Raw genomic sequence first — 21,631 nt, 5'->3', positions numbered from 1 at the left:
TAGGCCTGCCCCCCAGACCAGGCCCCATGTTGATCACCCAGTACTCCCATCAGGCCCCCCTCCATTCAGTGCTCACTATCCAGAAGGTGCTCAGCAACAGCAGGTACTTAGTGAGGGTTTGTTGAATTGAAGTCAGTTCTACATCTGCCATGCACATCACCAGCCTTCTGAGAGTCATAATGATCATCTCCACTTCATCCTTCCTCCATGACTTCAAAATGGGCTGATGAAAGGCACCTCCAAGAAGGAACAGGCCCCACCAAACATCACCAACTCATAGTTGAGGGATGGGGGATGGGTGGAGAGAAGGTTAAGCTTTTACCCCTGTTCCAGAAGGCAAGGAGGCGGGAAAGGTAGCCTTTAGGGAAATCTAGGGTGATCATGAGTGTGCTGGTCAATGCTGTATTTTGGAATTTTATAAGCAGTCATTCTCCCAAAAGTTTCCCCCATGAAATGTGGCCAACTTTGCAGTGGGAATTGATTGCTGGGGGGTCTGGTTGTTTATCCCAGCCAGCCCTGGGACCAGCAGGCATGGCCCAAGAACCTTTCTTTGGGATGTGGCCTATGTTTAGAGGGGTGTTAGAGGTTGTCTATCTCGTTGTTCAGTTGGAACTGTGGTAGGAGCGTTAGCCCTGTGGCGTGTTGAGTAGTCAGGCACATAGATTGTAGTAAGGCTGAAGAGTACAGGCTGAATGGGCCTCTCCTTTGAAGGGGGAAGGGTCAGGAGGTGCTGGGAGCAGTGAGGGAAAGGGAGGGTCCCAAGACATCCTGCAGCTCTGACTCTGACAGGTGTGCTGCTGTCTCCTGCTCCCAGCTCCCACTCCTTCCCTGGTCCTCCAGGCGGGGCCAGGCAAAGAGGCCATTTGGAGGTGTGGTGGGGGAAGGGAAGTGCCTTTTCTTTTCCCACCATGAGGCCTGGTTAAAGGAGAGGTTAGGATCAAGGGCAGAAGGAGGAGGCCTGAGAGCTGAGGAGAGGCCAAGGCTCTGTCCCCTTCTGTTTGCTGCTGTCAGGAACAGACCCAAGGCCCACACTGCTGACGGTGTCACCAATCAGAAGCACTGAACTCCTAACTGGGGATGGTGAGAAAATTTTTCTTGGGCTCTCAGAGGTGTTCAGTGCTCACTGTGATCCTCCTGTGGGGGGGCATCTGGGGCCAGTAAGATGTGAAACTGCATGGTCAGCATGTGCCCCAGAGACTGGGGGAAATGCCAGGAAGCAGAGAGGAGAGAAACGTCTTCAGGCACCTCCTTTAGCAAAGAGAGTCGGACCCTGGGGGACCAAGTTAGGACAGATGTTTAAGTATAAAAAGGATCCCCAGCAAAAGGATGGGAGTCCCCTCAAATCCCTTCCCAAACCCCACAGCACTTAGAAAAGAGAAGGAAAGGAGCATAAAAACATCTTGACGATGAGGCTGGCCTGACCGTGCAGAACAGCAAGTCTCATGGTGGGCAGTGTGTCCCATTACACAGAGAGGATTATACCAAGCTTCATATAGAGATTTACATATATCTTTATATAAATGGATATATATTTATAAAGCCTCTGCCTAGAACAGCCGGGCTTGCTTCTTCAGTTCATTCCTCTTCCAGAGGGCCAGCCGGTCAAACTCAGAGATGGTCATGCCGAAGACTTGGTAGAACTCCTCCTGGGACAGGTGGCGCTGAAAGGTGGGAGGAGACAGAGGAACAGCTTAAGGATGTGAGGGGTAGGTGGGGCCAGGTGGAGACAGGAGCAGCCCTGTGTATTTCCCTTGGGTGCTCTGTGTCTGACCCATGGATGGATTATCTGTTGAATGGATGAACGTCTGAATGTAAGTTTCCCCGGAGAGGTGTCTGCAGCTGGTCTGGCTGGAGAGGCCTCCCCCTCCCGGGGCTCAGGTGGGACTTCTGCTTTATCTAAGTGCCTGGAGATGCGTCCTGGTGGACCTCACCTTTCGGCATCCCTGCTCCATGCATTCTGTGTCCAGGAGTGTGTATGGGTCATTGCTGTTCCTCTCTACTTTTGGAGAAAAAGGAGGCATTGCCAAGATTTTGGGGTGTATTTCCTCTTAATATTTCTACAAATTATCTGCAGGGTTACTTATTGCTCAGGTCAAAGAAAAAAATTACTGCTCGCATTTCTGAAATGTCCTTTCATCTCTTTCTTACATGAAAACAAACAGGCCATGTGATAAAACTGTTCCGCACTCAGTGTCAGGTTCCCCCCCCTTCTGCCCGTCCTTCCTTCTGCCCGTCCCCCCTTCTGCCCATCCCCCCTTCTGCCCGTCCCCCCTTCTGCCCATCCCCCCTTCTGCCTGTCCCCCCTTCTGCCCATCCCCCCTTCTGCCCATCCTCCCTCTGTCCCTTTCAAGCAGCCTTGAAAATGGACACATTGTCAAAAGCTTTTAGAGTTAGAAATACATGGCACTTAAAATGTAGTACATTTACGTGAAGAGTAAATGGATATTCATTTTACTATTTTTGCAACTTTTATGGAGTTGCACAATTCTTGAAAATTTTCAAAATAAAATAAAAATTATGTTTAAGGAGAGAAATATATGGCATATTTTCTACCTGAAAGTTTACTGGAATCACTGAGATGACGTATTGGTAGCGATTACATTAGCTGACTGAGTACTGACGGAGATGTGATGAGAATTATGTATATAGCCACACAATAATCAGCCAATGCTCTGACTTATTTCACTGTGAACTAGTATTTTGGTCACATTTCCAAAACCTCAAGCAAAGGTAACTTTGATATCTTGATAGACATCAATGGCTGCTGGTTACTTTGAGTTGGTATTTCAATACTTAACAGTGTTCAATTGCACTGCATTTATGTCATGTTCAGTAGTTCATAACTATATGTTTACCCTCACTTTTCTCACTTAATCCTTCCAACTACCCTGAGAACCAGAATTGTTTTTATCTACTTGAAAGATGAGAGAACCCAGTCACAGACTGCTAATGACTTACTTGACCAGGAGGGAGGGAGGGAGGGAGGATGGAAGGTGGTGCGTGAGTAACAGAAAGTCCAGGCCTTCTGACTGCAAGCACAGTGCACTCTCACTACCCCCTTGGTCAACCATTAAAAATTCATAATCTTCCTACTATGAAAAATGTCAAAACTACACAAAAGAGAAAAAATAGCACAATGCACACCCGTGGCCATTACCCAGATGCAATGATTATCAGTTCGCCACATTGGGTCACCTATTTCCTTTGCTGACATATTTCCAAGCACACCCTGGACACCATGTCGATTCATTCCTACATAATGCAATATGCAGCTCAAAACATGTGGCTACTTTCTTATGCAACCACAAGAGCATGAGCAAAGGTAAGAAAAATGGACAATAATTCCTCAGAATTACTTAATACCTATTCAAAGTGAAATTCCCCTAACTGTCTCAAAAATGACTTTTTACAGTTGGGTTGTTGGAATAAGGATTCAAAGAGCATTCACACACCGTATTTGGCTGTTAGTTGCCTTAGTCCCTGCCAGCCTCGAGGGTGCCCTGTTCTCCCATTTCTGTTATTTATTTGTCCATATTTGCTTTACTTTCACTCAAGTGAGTGCTGAAGAATAGTTTGGATATGCGGAGTCCTCTCTGCTCCACCCTCAGCAAAGACTGACGGGAACTACAGTTTCACTTAATTTGTTCTTTTGTTATTGGAGGACAGTAACTCTTGACTCTCTAGCTGGTTTCTTTGTTGTGTACAAAACTCTTTTTCGTGAGGCTCCATGTGAAGGCATGGCACACTCAGCTCAAGGAAAATGTGTCTGCAGTAGGACACATTGAAAGAGACAGGCTTGTCTCCTCTCCCTCTATTAAGGGCCAGCTGGAGCTTCCTTTCCCCTGTGAGCGCCCAGTGCCAGCCCTGTCCATTTGACATTCACCACAGACTTTAAAGTTTAAAGGTTAAGTGCACAGGCTTTAAGGCCAGGCAAATATGGGTGTATGACCTTGGTACATTGCCTCACTAAGCCTCCATTTCCTCTTCTAGAAAGTGGGAGCATCCTAGTGCCTGCCCCTGGATACTGTGAGGGTGAATGAAATGATACAGGGCATGTGCTTGGCACAGTGGCCGCTATGTAGGAAGCACTCAACCGGTCACTCTTGCTGTTGCAATGATCTCTCCACGTGTCTGTCACATAACACAATCTGGTGCCCATTTCCTGACTTCATCTCCTGCTGTCCTCAGGCACAGCACATTCACGCCGGCATGAGGAACTTGCAGTGGCTGTGCCCCCTGCCCGGGATGCTCTTCCTCCTTATCTAGGCATGCCTCACCTACTTCAAGTCTTTGGTATCACATTTTCAGTGAGGTCTACGCTGACCACCCTATTAAAACTGCAGCTCGCCCCTCCTCCAACCCCCAACTGCTCTCCCGCTGCTCTCGGCTACTACTCCCTTTAGCCCTGTCACCTTTCAGTGTGTTAGGTCATTTATCACTGGCGTCATTTAGTGTCTATCTCCTTACATGAGAACGCCAGCTCCAAGAGGGCAGGGGTCCCTATTTCATTCACTGATACACTACAAGCACCTGGTATATAATAGGCTTTCAATACTTACTAGATGACTATCTAAACTCTGAGTTCCTTGAGGACAGGCTCAGGGCTTTCCTTCTTCAGGCCCTCCTTAAACTGGTGCAGGGAGCTAGGGAAGTGTCTCTAGCCTAACGGCTTCAGTTCAGGCTACACATTAAGTACCCTTGGAAGCATCTGAAAAATACTGATGCCTGAACTCCTCTCCAGGTTGCAATTTTATTGGGCTAGGGTGGGACCCTATATTGGTATTTTTAAGAAACTCGCTGGGTGATTCTAATGCTTAGGGAAGGTTGAGCTCACTGGTCTTAGCTTCTCGTTGTTCCGGACAATGTAGAGGGGCAATCGGTCCTCCATGATGAACTAGGTTCCCTGACACTTCCATCCCCAGTGCTGGCTACATGGAACTGCAGTAGGAGCTGTCCCCTTCAGCACCAGCAGACACCTGCTGCTAGACAGTAAAGGAGGCCCTTTTATAAATGTATGGAGAATCATTGCTTTACAGTATGCCAGAGGTGGGACTGGCAGAGCTTCCCGGCACATCTGCACCCCCTCCTGCCCCCACACTCCACTCAGGGAAGACGCTTCAGCAGTCAGGTCAGGAGTAGCTGATGGGCTCATCCCAAGGAGTGTAGAGTCTCCTTTCTTAGGAGACTGCATTCAATTCTGAAAATATTTCCTGACACCTGCCCTAGTCCAGGCCCCGGGGTAGATGACAGGCAGAGGGATACACGGCCTGATGATCTGAACCAAAGGGGAGAGAGAGCTGCTTGGTCTCTGCTCTGGATGCAGGACTGGGGAAGGCTGGAGGGGACAGCGAGCAACACAACCTGGGGAAGGCTTGGAGTATGTCAGGACACAGGCATCACTAGAATGGAGCCCTGAGGGGTGAAGAGGCTGGCGAGATGGAAAGGGCATTCTGTGAGAGGGAGTGGCAGGGAGTGGCGCTGGGGTGGTAAGGGCAGAACGCGACAGGGATTGGAACTCCAGGCCAAGTGGACTGAACTGCTGGACAGCCAATGCCACACTCAGGCCTGCCTCTGTGCCTTTGTTTATGCCATTCCCCCTGCTCATGAGGCTCACCTCCCTCTCTCCATCCATCTGAACCCACCCACAGTCAAAGGCCATCCGAATCCTTCCTCTTCCCGGCACCAGTGCAGCCTTAACGGGTCTTCTCTGAGTAACAGCAACAGAACATGCACTGAATACTTACTGCTCAGTGTGCTGCCAGAGTCTGCACCAAGGGCTCTGTGTGCATCGCCTCATTTACTTCACTTGGCAGCTTGCAGGAAGCAGGACAATCACCCCACTTTAAAGAGGAGAAAACTAAGGCCTGGAGAGGTTGCCCCTAAGCTGCCTGCCAAGGGAGGGCAGGAAAGGAGGCCCTTGTTATAAACGTATGGAGCTGGAACCTAGGGAGCTGGCTCAGGACTTCCTTCCCGAGGCCCCTTCCATGCAGTGCTGACTCCCCTGTCCTCCCCATCACAAGCACTGGTTTTCTGTACAATCGTGCATAAAGTCAGAGCTGCATTTCGGTTTGTCCACCAGACTGCAGGCCCCTTGATGGCAGGGACAAAATCTAGCTCTCCTCTCACATCTGCAGAAGCATCGGCGCCTGGCGGGGACACACTGCAGCTGCGCACCACAGAGGCTAACTGAAGCGAGAAGGCAGCCCGGAACCGCTGGAGCAGTCATGGGCTGAGGAGGCCAGGCTGGGGTCTCTGCCTGTTCAGTAAGCTGTGTGACCTTAAAGCCATTCATTCTGCCTGCTCCTCCCAAGCTGGGTTAGGCCCGGCAACTTCTGGAATCCCTTCCAACACAGAGGCTCCTGTCTGGTTTTCCATACTCGCCTCTAACCGCGTCCGGTCCACATCCTTGGGCAGACGGCTTCTTCCTCTTGTGGTCACCAGCAGCAGTTCATAAGGGTAGATCTAAGGAGGAAGTGTGGGCGTGGGGCAGTTCCAGGTTGGCTTAGGGTGGTGGGCTTGTCTCTTCAGCCACATTTTGTGCCTGGGCTCCCCCATCCCCATCTACCCAGAGAGGGCCAGAGATGAAAATCTGGAGGAAAGGCTGGGTCTGCCCAACTTGGGTTTGCCTGGCAGCCTCAAGGCACCTGCTCCCAAAAGACAAGCCTCAGCATCCCCTAATGCTGCAAGGGATAAGCTTGGTAGCATTTGGAAAATGTGGCACAGGGCCTCCTCAACGTAAATATCTAATATCTGGGGAAGGCAAGCCTCCAGAAAGTCTCTGAGGTCCCTGGGCAACTGTCTTGATTTCAGTGGGCAAGAGATGTAGGGCAGGATGCAGAGAATGTGGGCCACGACAGAGCGGAAATGCTGGTCTTAAGAAGATCACTGAGTTATTTATTGGTGTCCCCTTCCCTGAATGGATAGTGCTGTCATCTTCCTGCCGGTTCCCTGCAGCTCCCAGGGTCCCAGAGACTCCCAGGGTGTATCTCCTTTACCTTGTACTCTGTGGAGAAAAAACAGACAAACACACAATGGAAACCCATTGGTCTTTGCTTTGCATCACTACACTGGCCTCTGCCTTAGAGACCCTGTCCTTGCTGAACTGACCCCAAGTCAAGGCTGGTAGGAGCACAATGGATGGCTGGAGATAAGAGTTGGGCTGATACAGAGACATGGATCTTGGGGGAAAATGACTCTTGAGATATTTAGAATAGAAATGAGAAGAATTTGAGATCGTGAAGCACATGGGAGAGATCCTCCCTGTTCTGGGGGGCTCCCTCCAGGGTTCTGATGTGGGCCCTTCCTCCTGCCTGAGCCTGCTCATGGGAGCTGGTGGGGGCATGTGGGAGAGCATCCCTGGCAGAGAGCAAAAATCCGGTGGAATTTTTGCTGGGAACAATGTGCATTTGGCTCCCCTGCCCCCGGGGCTAGCAGGTGGCTCTAGCTCAGCCGCAGCGGGACAATGGCAGTCTGTGGTAGCTCTGGGGGCCCAGCTGGGACAGATGGCCTGGAGATCCCCCAAGGCCAGCAGCCTGAGAGGAGGAGAGAGGAGGAGGTGAAAAGGGAGGGAATGGGAAGGGACAGGGAGTGGAAACTTGGGGTTTGGACAGAGCCCAGAGTGGGGCCAGAGTCTGCAGCGATCTTTTGACAAAGTTCAGCCCACAGCTTTGACCAATGCATCCGAAGCCCACGAGCATGACGGCGTTTATGCTGTCATAGTGGAAGAGGTCTGCGCTGGGTGTCTGCAGGAGAGACAGCCGGGGCTGGCCTGAGGTAAGTACACCTCTGCCACCCTGGGGTGCTCACCCAGCTCCAGGAAAGGGGCTGGGGCTGGTGGGACATGACGCTCTCTCACAAGCATCAGTCTCAAGTCGGGGGATTTCTCTCACTGCCATATCCCTAGCAGCATTAGGGGATGCTGAGGCTTGTCTTTTGGGAGCAGGTGCCTTGACGCTGCCAGGCAAACCCAAGTTGGGCAGACCCAGCCTTTCCTCCAGATTTTCATCTCTGGCCCTCTCTGGGTAGATGGGGATGGGGGAGCCCAGGCACAAACTCCACTCACCTCGCATGCCCCAGTTGACGGCGTTCATGCTGTCATAGTGGAAGAGGTCTGCGCTGGGTGTCTGCAGGAGAGACAGCCGGGGCTGGCCTGAGGCAAGCACACCTCTGCCACCCTGGGGTGCTCACCCAGCTCCAGGAAAGGGGCTGGGGCTGGTGGGAAATGGCGCTCTCTCACAAGCATCAGTCTCAAGTCGGGGGATTTCTCTCACTGCCATATGCCTAGTGCCTGGACGAGGCTTTCAACAAATGTTCATTTATTGGTGAATTACTTCTCATGCTTGCTTTCATTGCTCAAATGCCACTTTTTCTATGATATCTGTCCTGGCAGGCCTATTTAAAACTGCAAGTCGCTACCTCCCCAAAAACTCCCAATCCCCTCATCCTGCTCAACTTTTCCTTTTTTTTTTCTGTAGCAACTATTACCTTCTCTATTCTATATAATTTAACTTCTTTACTGTTTACTACTTGCTTTCTGTTTCTCCCTACAAAAATATAAGCTTCCAGGGGCAGGGGTCTTTGTCTTATTTGGTCACTGACGTATTCCAAGCTCCTGGAGTAGTACCTGGCACACATACCAGGTTTTCAATAGATGTCTGCTGCGTGAACACGTTTCAACTCTGAGCACATGGAGAGCAGGGTCTGTGTGCTCCTCAGCACGCGAGGGCTTGTTAACACCAGCCATGGCTCGACTGTGAAGCTCTGACCCCTTCTGTGTGCTCAACACTGAAATAGTCTCCTAACGGGCCTACAGTCTCCACTTCTGTCCCTCTGCGGTCTCTATTCCATTCAGCAGCTGGAGGGATCTCATTAAAAATCGCAGTCGGATCACACAGCACACCTCTGAAAATGCTCTGAAGTCTTTACCCAGCCTGTGGGGCCCTGTAACATCCCTGTCTGGCTTCGTGTCCATGCTCACTCTGTCCCAGCCCCCTGTTCTCCTGACCAGCAGCTGGGGCACTGCACTTCCCTCTATCTGGTGGCTCCTGCTGGTCTTTGCACTGTGAGTTCCTCTGTGTATTCAGGCTTTTGTTTAGGGCCACTGCTCTCTGACCTCCTTCCGTCTCTGCCCCATTGCTTGGTCTGCCATCCTAGCACCTGCCACTACCTGACACCACGGCACATATTCACTAGTTAGCTGTCTTGCCGGCTTGAATGCAAACTCCACGGGATCAGTGACTCTGCCCACTGCAGGAGCTCCAGCCCTGAGAGCAGTGCCCAGCACATAGCAGGCACTCTGTGAATAAATGTGTCTGAATGGCTCTGCTTTCCCCTGCCACTTGTCCAGCTGCACAGCTTCTCTCTGTGCTAACAAGACATACTGTTCTTTCTCTTTCAGTTCTTAAACCAATTCATTGCTTCCTTGAAGCAGGCCCTCAAAGAGCTCAGAAGGCTACAAGCCATGTCAGGTGAGTGGAGCACGGCAGTCAGGGAGGGCTTGGGGGCAGGTGGCCTGGACTCGGATCCTGGCTCTACGCTTACTAGGTGTGAGGGATTGAGGAAGCCACACCTCTCCGTGCTCCAATTCTTCATCTACAAAACAGGGTTATTACTAGAAACTACCTTGCAAATAGCAAAGCATGAGGGAGTTAAGTACTTATAAAATGCTTAGTTAGTGCTTATGAAGTGTCCTGCATGGAGTAATTGCCATCAGGCACACTAGGTGTTCCCAGGCCCTCCCTTGGGGCCTCTTCCACTCAGGGAGGAGACGGTCACTGCCTTTGGGCTCCTTCAGTACACACACACCTCTAACTCCAAGGTCTTTGTCCCAGTTTCACCCATAAGTAATCACTTAACCAAAAGAACTAATGCTGGAATTGTTCACATCTTGGGGACCATGTTCCAGGCACAGCCTCTCTTACCCTGTGCAGCCCATTTCTTCTGTAGGCAGGCAGGGAGGCAGATTTGGAGATGAGTGGATCTAAAAAGAAAAACAAATGACCAGGAGTCCAAGCCAGGGTTCCTCCTCCATGAAGCCATCTGGCTGCAAATGGCCAATATTAATCCCCAGCCCTGTGGGAAGGAGTGGGACACCAGCTCCTCCCACTGTTCTCCAGACACGCAACCGACTGGCTCAGGGATGCCTCGCCCTGGAAGAATTCTAAGCCCTTCCTATGCACACACTCACCGTCTTCTGACCTTACCGCCCCCCCACCAACATCTACCCTCCCCTGTGGACCTCTGTGTCCTGACCACAGGGTGGCTCTGGACAAAGGCCCTGGAACTGGAGTCCAGCTCAGAACCCAGACAGGCAGGCTGCCATGTGCGTGGAAGAGCTGAGAGCTCTTTGTTGTTCTCTGGGAGCTGTGGGGCATGGCAACCCTGGTTCCTGAATCAAAAACTGAGTCCTACTATCTCACAAACAATAGGGTGGACTATTTGAGATCAGGACTCTGCTGGGATATCCATGTTGCATGGTCATCACAGCTACAGGGAACCTGAGGCCGACTTAGCTCTGACCCTCACAGGACATCAGAGGCTGAAAGTAGGGCAGGTAGAACATACCGCTGTCAGCCAGGTAGTGGGACCGAGGGGCTGCAAGAGAGAAAAGTCAGTGTTCATGGGGCCAGAAAGACACGGTGGACAGTTCATGGGGACAGACAGACACGGCTCCAATACAGGCCATGCTGGCTGGTGGGGAGGACAGACCTCATCACTATCTCTTTTCCCACTGGCCATTTTCCAGCTGTTGGACTCCCACCCCGCCCTCTATTCCTTGCCCAGCTCCTAGCCCAGCACTGACTCTGTGATATTCACTGCATGGATGCCATTGAATGGAGTTGTATTTTGAACAGCACGGGTGTAATGCACAGAGCCAGAGCCAGCGGTTGGCAACAGCGCCCCTCAGTGGTCAAACAGAGAAACAGACTCATCAGTTTATCCTGGCTCTGCCATTAGCAGGTAACTAACTTCTGTGAGTTATTTAATCATGCTTCAGTTTTCTCATCTGTAAAATGGAGAGGGATAGTGTCTCCTTTATAGGGTTACTGTGAAGAATATATGACATAATGCAATAAAGTGTTAGCACAGTGCCTGACCCATAAAAAACACCCAATAAAATTGGCTTTATCACTACCACCCCCACCACCATCTTCTTCAGTTTCATCTAGAGCCCAGATGCAGTTTGGCAAAGAGGGAAAAGCTTATGGCCTCGGAGTCCCTTTGACTTGGGTAAGATCCTGGCTTTGTCACCGACTGGCTTTCTGACCTTGGGCAAGCAGTTTAAGCTCAGGTCTCTCATCTACAAAGTGAGTGATAATAATTCCTCTACATTGCCAGTCTTCATGAGGACCAAGAGTGATGATGTATCTGTGAATACCTGGTGCACAGGATTATAATAAATATTACGTTTTATTATCCATCAAGTATTGACTCGAAATAGGATGGTTAAGAAAGAGAGGAAGCAGACAGAGCATGTGTATGTCTGGGAGAAGTTTACAATGAGACTTTTAGGTTCAAGTGCTTGAACCAAGCCTCTGCTTGTATACCTACAGTGATAGGAGGCTCACTACCAAAAGAGGCAGTTCCTTATATCTTTGCGGCATTAGGCTACGTAAAGATATTTTTCTTTACCTTGAACCTGATTGGAAATCACAGCTTCAGATGATCCAAAGAAGTAGAAGTAATGGCTCAGGGCAGAGCATGGTCTTATTTAGTGATGCATACAGCCCCTCACCGAGTCTGCATTCTAGACCTGGGGTGAGGCTGTACTGAAGATTCATGGATGGAGTGGGGACAAAAGCCTCAGTTAGCCTCCAGGGGCAGTGCTTACAGCCATTGAGGGACATCTCATAGCCAGTGTGTAGGGCCTCCCGGCTGCTGGTGGAGCTCCGGGGAGGGGTCCAGGGATCTGCGTATGAGCTGGACCGGGCTTTCATCTCCTCCTTCAGAATCAGCCGGCCAATCCCACTCTGGAGCTGGAGGTTTGGGCAGAGTGAGGTGAAGTCAGAGGGGAGCAAAGAACACATCAATAGGACATTCCTGGGAAAGGGTCAGGCAGCAGACTCTGAGACAGGACAAGCCTCTGTCATTTTTGCCTTCCCAGTGTCCCTGCCTCCTACAGCCCCACATTTTCCTGTGGAACTTCACCCCTCTTTTACCAGTAGTCCTGTGGTCTGGGTGGGGCTCTGGTGGGCACAAAAAGGAGGCCTGGCCAATGACAGGATCGTGCCGCCCTGGCCACAGGGCCTCACGATGGGCAGGTGGCTCCAGCTGGGCCAGTGGCAGTCTTTGCAGGACTCTTTTTGGAGTTGCTGGCACCACCTTTAGTTTTCTTAAAATTTTTTTATTATTGAATAACATAAACTCAACTATTTTAAAGTGAACAATTCCATGGCATTTAGTACAACTATCACTTCTAGTTCCAAAACATTTTCATCACTACAAAGGAAGGCCCTACATCCAGTAGGCAGCCACTCCCCGTTTCCCTATTTTCCTTGTCCCTGGTGACCACCAGTCTGGTTCCGTCTCTATGGATTAACATTCTGGACATTTCATAAAAATGGAATCATGCAGTATGTGGGCTCTTGTGTCTGACGGCTTTCACTCAGCATGATGTTTTCAAGGCTCACCCTCATTGGGGCATGTATCAGTACATCAGTCCTTTTATGGCTGAATAATATTCTATTGTATGGATATACATTTTTGAGTTGATGGGTATTTGGGCTGCTTCCAATTTTTGGCTATTAATATGCATGTACATGTACTTGTTTGAGTACCAGTTTTATTTCTTCTGGGTATATAAGCATCTCCTTTGGTGTGTGGCCTGCTCACCTTGTGCATGCTGCGGTCAAAATCATCTTCCTCCCCTCCAGATGAGAACCTCCTGGCTCGGGGCACTGGCAACAGAGAGGCAGGGTCAGCTCCCTGTGTGCTCCCCACTCGGCCCACCCCAGGGAGGGGGTGCAAAGGGGCAGAAGAGCGTGGAAAGGCAAGGGTTTCCTTCTGGCTCCACAGCTTTCCAGCCAAGTGGCCCTGCACAGTGCGTCTGGGTGAGCTGCCCCCCACTGTGGGCCCTCTGTGCGGAGAGGTCCCGCACCCCTCCCACTTCTTTGGCCACGAGGGGCAGGTGAGGCTGGCTGCCCAGAGCTAACAGGCCTCAGCGTCGGGCTTTTCCTGCCGCTGATGGGAGAGAGAAGCCCTCTTTCTGCCACAGGCAGGAATTAAGCCTGCACCTCCTGGGCCCCCTCCTCCTGCCATGCGGGAGCAGAGCCGCTCCAGGGGACAGGAAAGTCCTGATGACGTTCTTCCACCTCTAGATCCAGCCATGCCTCAAAATGTTCAGTCACATGACCTAGAAAACCCATGTTTTGGCTTAAGCTACCTGTAGTTAGTTATCTTTTTTTTTTTTTTTTTTGGTGATAGAATAGGTCTCATCTAAGATCCCGCCTTTCCCCTCATGCTTGTGGAAGAGGTCTCTCCTGCCCGCACTGCCTCCAAACATTTCTCTCTCATGGGCACTGACCACTGTCCACTTTGGGTTATATTTGTGCTTGTGTTTTATCACCTTTCCTAAATAGAGAACTTTTGAGGGTAAGGAAGGGGTTACCTCTGAGCTCCTGTGAAACTTTGCTCAGAATGAACATTCAGGCAGTAGTGGTGTGTGTTGGATAAAAGAGGGACTCGATGAAAATTCCTCCCACCCTGGAAAGCAGCAGCTTGGGAGGTCTGGCTGGATGGGATGGTGCCTTCCTACTGTTCAGGACAGAGAGTAAGATCCCAGCCTCACTCCACAAGGCCCTGTGGGGTCTGGCCGCTCACCCCCCAGTGTCCTTCCCTGTCTGAGCTCAGGTCAAGCTGGCAGCCTTTCCTTTCCCCACAGCGGAACCTGCCCGCCCATCTTGGGTCTTTGCAGACACCTTCCTACACTTTGCGGGCTTAGCTCCCCCTCATCCACCTCACGGCAGTCGAGTCTCTGTGCCTGAGACATCGTCATCGTCGGGGCTGGACAGTGTGCTCTTGCCGTCAGCTCTCCTACCCCTGTGCATCGCTTCCCTTTCCAGCGGTGACCTGTGTCTCCTCCACGGGGGCATGGACCTGCTCTGTCTGACTTCCCAGGACCTCCCTAAGGCCTGTGGCTGGCCCTCAGTACATGTTTGCTAAATAAGTAAATGAAAGATCATGTGAAGAAGTGGGTGACTGTCCTGGCCCTGTGTGTCCCTAGCACAGGTGATAGGGCCCGGGTCCCCTTGGGGTGCGTTACCTTTGGGGGACCCATGGTAGGTCCAGTAATCAGACTCTGCAGCATAGTAGGGGTCTGGTGAGTAGGCTGGACTGTACTTGGAGGCCTGGCTGATGTCTTCACTTGTTTTGCTCTTGGTTGCTGTTGACAGATCGCCTACAAAGGACCCGAGGAGAGAGATTCATAAAGCAGAGCGTCCTGTGCACTCATTCCCCCGTCTCAGCCAGCTTCCAGCCCAGGGTAGTGAGGCCATGGGTCTGGACCATGGAGAATCGGTGCTGGAAAAACAGGCCAAGCCCCTCATTTTACAGTTGGGGATCTGAAACTAGAGAAGGAGAGGGCTAGCTCAAGACCACCCAGCAAGTCAGACCAGAACTGGACAAGACCCCAGCTCGGGACTCTTTCTACCCCATGCTAGGACGCCCCAGTCTGCTCCTGAATGAACGTAAAACCATGGTCCCTCCAGGAAGATCAGGTCGGTCCCCAGGGAGTCCTTGCCCTCGCCTTCCTCATCCTCTAGGAGCCAGCCTGCCTATTGCGGATTTGAGCCGCTTCTGTGGGAATCACTAGATGAGCAGGACTATTCCACACATCGAGTCAGGTCAACCTTCTTAGACTGAAATGCCAAATCCTGTTTGGGGAGACTGTATGGCCTGAAGGAAGGAGCACTGGACAGGGAGTCAGCAGCACCGGGTTCTGGTCCCAGCTCTGCCACTTACAACTTAGTCGTGACACTGGGCAGATCCTGCCCCTCTCCACCCCACTTTCCTCATCTGTGAGTATCAGAACTGGTCTGCTGGCTCAGGTGCCGGCGAGCTTCAAGTTTTCACCTAGAGCCCACAACATGGACCATCAAACCCAGCGCTGGCACAAAACCTTCCGGGGCAGTGACTTCAGCACAGCCCAAAGACCGGTGAGAGGCTGACTAGGGCAGAGAGAGGGCTGGGAAATGAGCAGGCCCCTGACCCTTCCTCAGGAGAGAAGCTATAGGAGTAAGACCTATGCTCCGTGTAGCCAGAGCAGCTGAGGGTCCCGGGACCAGCCCTCAGACAGCCCCAGCCTGTGCACCCTCCCCTACAGCCCTTGTTTCCAAAGCTCGCAAATCCTCTTTGGCTTGGGTCCTGGGTAGTCCTCCCACCCCAGCCAGTGTTGTTCAGCCTGTCCATACGTCTTCTTGTCCACGCAATCCACCTCCAGCCTGAACTGCTTTGGCACTGCCCTGAGAGGACACCTGGAAAATCCCATGCAGTCCTTGAGGCATTTGAGACCCAGTGCCTTTTCTGGACCAACTACCTTTTTCATGGTTAGTGCATTCTGCGGCCACTCAGGGCACATGGCATGTCCTCCACAGCCATACGCAGACACACATGTGCTCACAGACTCACCTGGACCCCAGTTTGTCTAAATTGTCAAAGGTATCAAGCACCCAGAGCTACTGTTTATACCTGTACTGTCCCCTCCACCAGCTCAGTGAGTACAGATCCTGGTACAGGCTGTTTGCTCCCATCTCCGTGCTCCTCCAGTTCTGTGCCCCCCTCTGTTAGCTGATGTGAGGGTGGTGCAGGGTGACAGCTAGGTTGCCACATCCTTAGTGGAAGGAATGCGTTTAGCCATCTGAAGCTTAATAAGTGCTTTTGCAAGGAACAGGTGGTCCAGTGATGAATGACCTGGTGGTTCTCATGTGGAGTGCAGGTAGGAATCATGGGTGAAGCTGGTTAGGGTGCAGATCCCCAGGCCACATCCTCGGTGTTTCTGACTGGGGAAGTCTGGGGCAGTGGAGTGGCTGGGGCATCTGCTCCTTTGATAAGGCTCTCAGCTGCAGGGTTTCCACAGACTATTCTTTAAGAAACACTAAATAAATAAATGAATGAAGGTACCTGCATTGGGGCCCCGATCCTTTTTTTTAACCTACCGCCTTCCCCTCAAGCCTCCATTCCCTCTTAGGACACTGTGACTGAGAATAGCTTAAAGTAGTGGTTTCCAAGCAGGACTGGGCCTTGGAATCCCCTGGAGAAACTGTTACAAATAAATAATTGTGATTCAGTTTAAGTCTGGGGTGGGGCCCAGGAATCTGGATGCATCCCATGTGATTCTAAGGACCTCAAAGTGTGCATATCAGTGCCTTGGAGTGCGACTCTCCCAGGGGTATGTGAATATGACAAGGTCGCTCTGACCACAGAATTCAGGACACCAGGCAGCAGGAAGGAGGCTGGGAGGGAGGTGGGAAGGAATTTAGGGGACATGAAGTCTTCCTTGCTGTTTTCAAATGACACAAAGCTCCTCCCCTAATTCATCTTGAGTGATCAGGGGTTGAACAACAAGCAGACAGAGGTGCAGCCTTGCGTGGGTCCCTCCTGGTGGCCCATGTACAGCCATCTGCACAGGTGATCCACCGCCCCCTCCCCTTGCCTGGCTGGGCCCTCCCTACCCCTCACCGTACCATGCCGTTTGTAGATCGGGGGCTTCCGGTAGATGTTACTTTCTCCAGCTGCCAGATGGACCGGGGAGGGGCAGACAGAGGGAGGAAGGAGAGCGAGAGAGAAAAGGAGACGGCAGTCAGTCAGTTGATCTCAGAGGAGAGAGAGAGCGTTTCCCAAAGACCCACCACCTTTCTCCAGGTGAACCTTCTCTTCCAAAGTTGAACTTCCAACCTCAACCCATTAGGTTCTAAGAACGGTGACGGGAGAGGAATGGACAGTGCTGAGGAAGGGGCTTGGGGCTTGAATGGCAGGCACAAGGCAGGTGTGAGCTTGGCATGCAGGAAGATGTCCCCTGCCCCCACCCAGCGACCACACCTCCGTCCACGTGAAAGTCCCCCAAAGGCTGCAGCCACAGTTCAGCACCACTGCCCTCCCAGCCCCTCAGAAACAGACAGGATAGGATCTTTTCTGGGCCACTGAAAAAGGTATAGAAGGAACAGCAGGGGGAGCTCCTGGGGAGAAGTGAGCAGAACCTGAGCTCGGAGCTGGGAGGCTGGGTTCTGGACCCGGTGCCGCCGTGACACAGGGCAGAGCCTCACCCAGACCCCACCTACATAGGGCCCTCGCCCCTGCCTCCTCTCCTCTGCTGCCACTCTTCCTCAAGCTCACCACCTCCAGACATGCTGGCTTGCTGCCCCTTCGGGGTCTCAGGCCCTTTGCGGCTGCTGTTCCTCCCGCCCAGGATGTTCTTCCTCGGACCTTAGAGCGGCTGGCTCCTTCTCCTCTTTTAGCTTCAATGTTACTTCCTCCCAGAAGCCCTTTCTGAGCCTCCTGCCGCCATCACTTGATCACATGCCCTGTTTTATTATGGTCACCGCACGTACCATTGCCTGAGATTATCCTTTTAAGTCATTGTTTACTCTTTCCCCACATTGCAGATAAACAGCAGAAAGGCAGGATCTGGGCTGGTTTGAGCACATTTGCAACCTCAGGACCCAGAGCAGAACCTGGCTTTACAGGGAGAACAGTAGAAGCTGCGGGAAGCTGAGTAACTGGCCTGAGGTCACGCGCTCATAAGCAGTGGAACTGAGATTCGGTCCTACGAGTTTCGACCCAAAAGCCCATGACTTTTGGCATGGTTCCTGCCACGTCAATTCTGTCCCTCCAACATTCATGGCACATCCCTAGGCTGCTCCCTGGTGGTCCTGTCAAGGCTGGTTCTCTTGGGGGTGGACTAAGGTTCATGGGCCTGTCAGGACTGCAGGGTGGGTCAGTGCATGTGACTGGTTAGGGAGCGTTCCCCAGGAACTGGCTTCTCCTCGGTGCTGGTGCAGGATGCCCACGACCCCCCAGAGCATGCACCCATGCTGGCATCCTGGGCTGGCAGCCTACCTGGGATGTGAAAGTGCTTGGGAGCCTGGTAAGAGGTCGGAGTGGAGGACCTCACATCTAACTGGCTATGGTATGGAGAGCTCCAGCCACTCTCGGGCCCTGGAGCACGCAGGCATGGTCCCCAGAGAGAACAGAGGCACAGAGAAAACAGGCATTAGCGTGCTGGCATTGGCGGCTGAGGCAGCAGCGAGGGACCGACAGCAGGGATGGTGGGGAGGGGCTGTGCTCTCATGCACCAGGTCTCAGCAACAGGCGCCAGCCTCTTTCCTTGCTTCAGCCCAGAGTCGGACTAGGTAGGTTCTAATAATCAACCCCACCAAGCTTCAGCAAGGCGTCTGCGCCCCTCAGCCTCCCACCTTTCCTAGCCTTGGGGCAGCTGAAGATGATCTGGCTGGACTGGGTCGGGCTGGCCCTTGGGTGAAGGCCACAGTCTCCTCCCAGCCAGGCCTTCTGGTTGCCTGCCCCTCTCCTCTTCTGGCAGCTCACCACCCACCTTCCCGCTGCGTCTCAGCACCACATACCCCTGCTGTGCCCCTGCCAGGGGCATCTGCAGAGCTTCAGTGAGGCCCAGCTCATCATCTGGGTGCCCACAGGCCTCCAGAGGAGGGCCATGCTGTGACACAGATCTTGGGGAAGCCCTGTGCTGTCTCTGCAGCTGGGACATCGAGCCACTGTGCGGTCCCCTGGCTCTCCCCTTTCCTTACCAGAGCGGTAGTAGTGGTGGGGCGAGCGGGAAAGTGTGGGAGACATGCCCTGACGGCTGTAGGTCGGGGAGTCGATGTATCCGGGGCTGGAGGCCCGTCTCTGCCGGAGGTCCAGGTTCTCGTAGATGTCCTGTGGGAGGAAGCAGGGCTGTGAGCGAGGCCAGTGATTAGTGGGCCTGTGGACTGAGGGCCCAGTGGGCACGTGGGGGACTGGCACCAAATCCAGAAGTCTAGGGGCTGGGGCATGGCGCTGCCCCTCTGAATACAGAGACCCCCCCACCCCTCCCGGGGTTACATGCAGAGCCTGAGAAAACCCACAAGAATTTCCAGGGCTTTCGCCCATCCCTCACGGGCCCTTGAATGGAACCTGCGGGGCAGGTCCCTGGATTCCTGGCCCAGGATCAGAGAAGCAGCAGGGAAGCCGTCTCTGGGTAGAAGGGTACATCAGGGTCTCCCCTGGCCATGTCTGCCCTTTATGCCACAGCCAATTCCTCCAGGTCACAGTCCTAAGGTCCCCGTTTCTGCCCTGGCTGGGGAGCACCTTGGTCAAGGGCTCAGGCTCCTGCACAGCTGGGGAGGGGTGAAACTGGGGGTCTCTTGGTCAGCCTAAAAGGGCACGATTATATAAAACGTTTCCCCAAATCAGCTTAATTACCTGGGAGTAGGGAGATAACGTTCCGAGCGACTTAGAAGTGAAGAGTGTGAAGGCAGTCGTGGCAGGAGCGAAGGAAAGAGAGGAGGGAGAGAGCGCAGGACAGCGTGTGGTTAGACGCGCCAGCAGAGGGAGGGCCTGCAGCTGCTCCTCTCCAGGGGACAGCCTCGCTCAGAGCTCCAAAATGATGGCACCATTGACAGGTGGTAGGAAACCTTGAGATTCTGCTTTCCTTTCGTAATGGGAAACCAAGGCCCAGAGAGGGACTGGGATGGCTTGGGGCCCCTCAGGAACAAGGGGTAGGCTCTTCACCTGGACCAGGCCTGTCCACTGCAAGCTCAGCAACGTGTCATGACCCTTCCCTGTCCCTCTACCAGTTCATGACCCCACTGTGGTTCATGAGCACCCAGGGTAAGGGAGCAAATGTAAGGCCAAGCAAGGGCTAGGCTAGTGCCATCCACGTGGGAGCGAGTGGGCGGGGCAAGGAGATGGAGAAGGAACAGCCCATCTACAGGAGGCAGCGGCCACTCAGCTCCAGCACAAGGCCCGGCTGCAACACCCCTCCAGCGTTAACGCAGTTTCTTATGTTTCCAAGCCAAGCCAGAAATGCAGATTCTTATGTCAGCTCTCCCAGTGTTTAGCACTGACAACTAACTTACATTTTTAAAAGACAGTTTGCGAGTGAAACAGAACAAATTCGGGGCTGGCGATGGGCCCGTTTACCATCTCTGGCTTCAGGGGAATTAGCTTCTACCAAACTCTCGGTCTCTTTTTCTGGCCCATTTCAGGGGCCAGAACCTAGTCTCAGCATTGAGCTCTCAAGCCAAATGCAGCCCCGATCCCCTCAGAGAGGAAGGGGACAGCAGTGAAGCAGGACAAGGGCCTGGGTCCTGTCCCCCACGCCATAGGACTCCTCCTAAGCTCCATACGATCTCAGCTCAAGGGCCTGGGACAGGATCAGAAACCTCCCGGGACGCAGACCGCCAAGGTCACAGCCACCCTGCCTTCAGAGGACACTTCCTAATGTCCACCAACCATTTAATTATTTCAAATGTCATCTCATACTGAAGTTATAAAATTGTCTCTTGCTCTGAGCACAGGGAATTTAGCCCATGTGAAAAAAACAGAAAAATTGATTACAGACATTAAAAACCTACATGGCCATTGAGCCAGGCAGGGGGTGAGAGGCACATCTCCACATAGTAGAAATTTTGGTATCGTGTCACCAGCTCTGATTTTTTCAAGAAAAGTCAGACTTAGATGAGGCTCCTTGATTTTTACACACGGCTGTAAATTCCAGTTTACAAGAGTTTGGGTGTCAACAGTGTAGAGGCCAAGGTGTCTCTGACAGAGTGGACCGGGGACCCCTGGCCCCTCCTCTCCTCCAACAGCCTCCAAGGGAGGGCCAAGACACCATACCTCTCCATAACCACACCTCTCCAGCATCTCGTCGGACGTGTATCTGGAATGGGGCTCGTAGGAAATGAGGTCGGGGCGTTGCACCTCATAGATGGACTTGACCTTGGGGAGAGCGGCCAGGTCTTTGTAATTAAGGATCTCATTATCCACTTTAGCCTAGGGCAGAGGGAAATGGACAGGAAAGAAGCAGAAAGGTAAGAGGGAAAGGAGAGAGGAAACAAAAGCCAGGCACAGGAGGAATAAGCTTCTCCAGTTTCCAACGAACACCAAGTATTAGGACGGAAGACTCGCAGAATGTTAGAACAAGGCAGGCCAAGGAGGACATCCATTCCCACAGGGCTAACGACTACACTGTGTGGGAGGCCCTGTGCTTTACAGGAAATATCTCCTCTGAACACCATGATGCCTCTGTGAGGTAGGTTTCAGTGTTAATACTGCTTTCCTATGAGGAAACTGAGGCCCCAAAAGATCCCCAGCTGGCACCCCTCAGCCAGTAGGTTTGAACCCAGTCTGGGTTACACAACCTGGGTGCTGACTGCCTCCACCCAGGGAGGGTAGCCTCATTCACAGCCTCCTTGAAGATGATGAAGAAGTGAAGAAAATTAATCACGATAGTAAAACAGTAACATTTGGTGAGCACTTATTATGAATCAGACTCCATCTGAAGTCCGTTGTGTGGATTATCTGCATGAATCCATGCAACTCTCAATTTTAATAGGTACTGATTATCACCCTTGTTTTTGAAGAAGGAAACAGGCACAGAGAAATCAATTATCTCACCCAAGGTTGCACAACTAATAAGTAG

At 52.2% G+C, this 21,631-nt stretch overlaps 1 protein-coding gene and 1 long non-coding RNA gene across 12 annotated transcripts in view; one reads left to right on the top strand and one right to left on the bottom strand.

Annotated features, from left to right (window-relative positions):
• Positions 1–1,493: 1,493 nt before the first annotated feature.
• The window catches only part of ABLIM3 (actin binding LIM protein family member 3), a 101,771-nt gene continuing 81,633 nt past the window's right edge, over positions 1,494–21,631 (bottom strand). For 2 of the 11 annotated variants that reach the window (XR_012125246.1, XR_012125244.1), the window contains 13 exons: positions 20,827–20,982; positions 19,411–19,440; positions 18,756–18,885; positions 18,052–18,150; positions 16,680–16,727; positions 14,261–14,395; positions 12,832–12,896; positions 11,831–11,975; positions 10,564–10,593; positions 9,921–9,979; positions 8,063–8,123; positions 6,382–7,003; positions 1,494–1,661 (listed from right to left, as the gene is read on the bottom strand). Coding sequence is in view for 1 of the 11 variants with exons in the window: in XM_073222003.1 (XP_073078104.1) it covers positions 1,548–1,661; positions 6,382–6,462; positions 6,996–7,003; positions 8,063–8,123; positions 9,921–9,979; positions 10,564–10,593; positions 11,831–11,975; positions 12,832–12,896; positions 14,261–14,395; positions 16,680–16,727; positions 18,052–18,150; positions 18,756–18,885; positions 19,411–19,440; positions 20,827–20,982 (1,161 nt within the window). In the remaining 10 variants the exon portion in view is untranslated. Of the gene's footprint in view, positions 1,662–1,931; positions 1,997–6,381; positions 7,004–8,062; positions 8,124–9,920; positions 9,980–10,563; positions 10,594–11,830; positions 11,976–12,831; positions 12,897–14,260; positions 14,396–16,679; positions 16,728–18,051; positions 18,151–18,755; positions 18,886–19,410; positions 19,441–20,826; positions 20,983–21,631 lie in introns of all 11 variants that reach the window. The other 9 variants (XR_012125252.1, XR_012125251.1, XR_012125245.1 and 6 more) reach the window with 8 other exon arrangements.
• LOC118970214 (uncharacterized) lies at positions 9,131–14,997 on the top strand. The gene is made up of 3 exons (XR_005057990.2): positions 9,131–9,467; positions 10,854–10,959; positions 14,391–14,997. It is a non-coding gene; the product is annotated as an uncharacterized lncRNA (long non-coding RNA).

The sequence above is a fragment of the Manis javanica genome, chromosome 14, assembly GCF_040802235.1.
Source record: "Manis javanica isolate MJ-LG chromosome 14, MJ_LKY, whole genome shotgun sequence".
Classification (NCBI taxonomy): Eukaryota; Metazoa; Chordata; class Mammalia; order Pholidota; family Manidae; genus Manis; species Manis javanica.
This window is presented reverse-complemented; position numbering and strand designations above follow the sequence as displayed.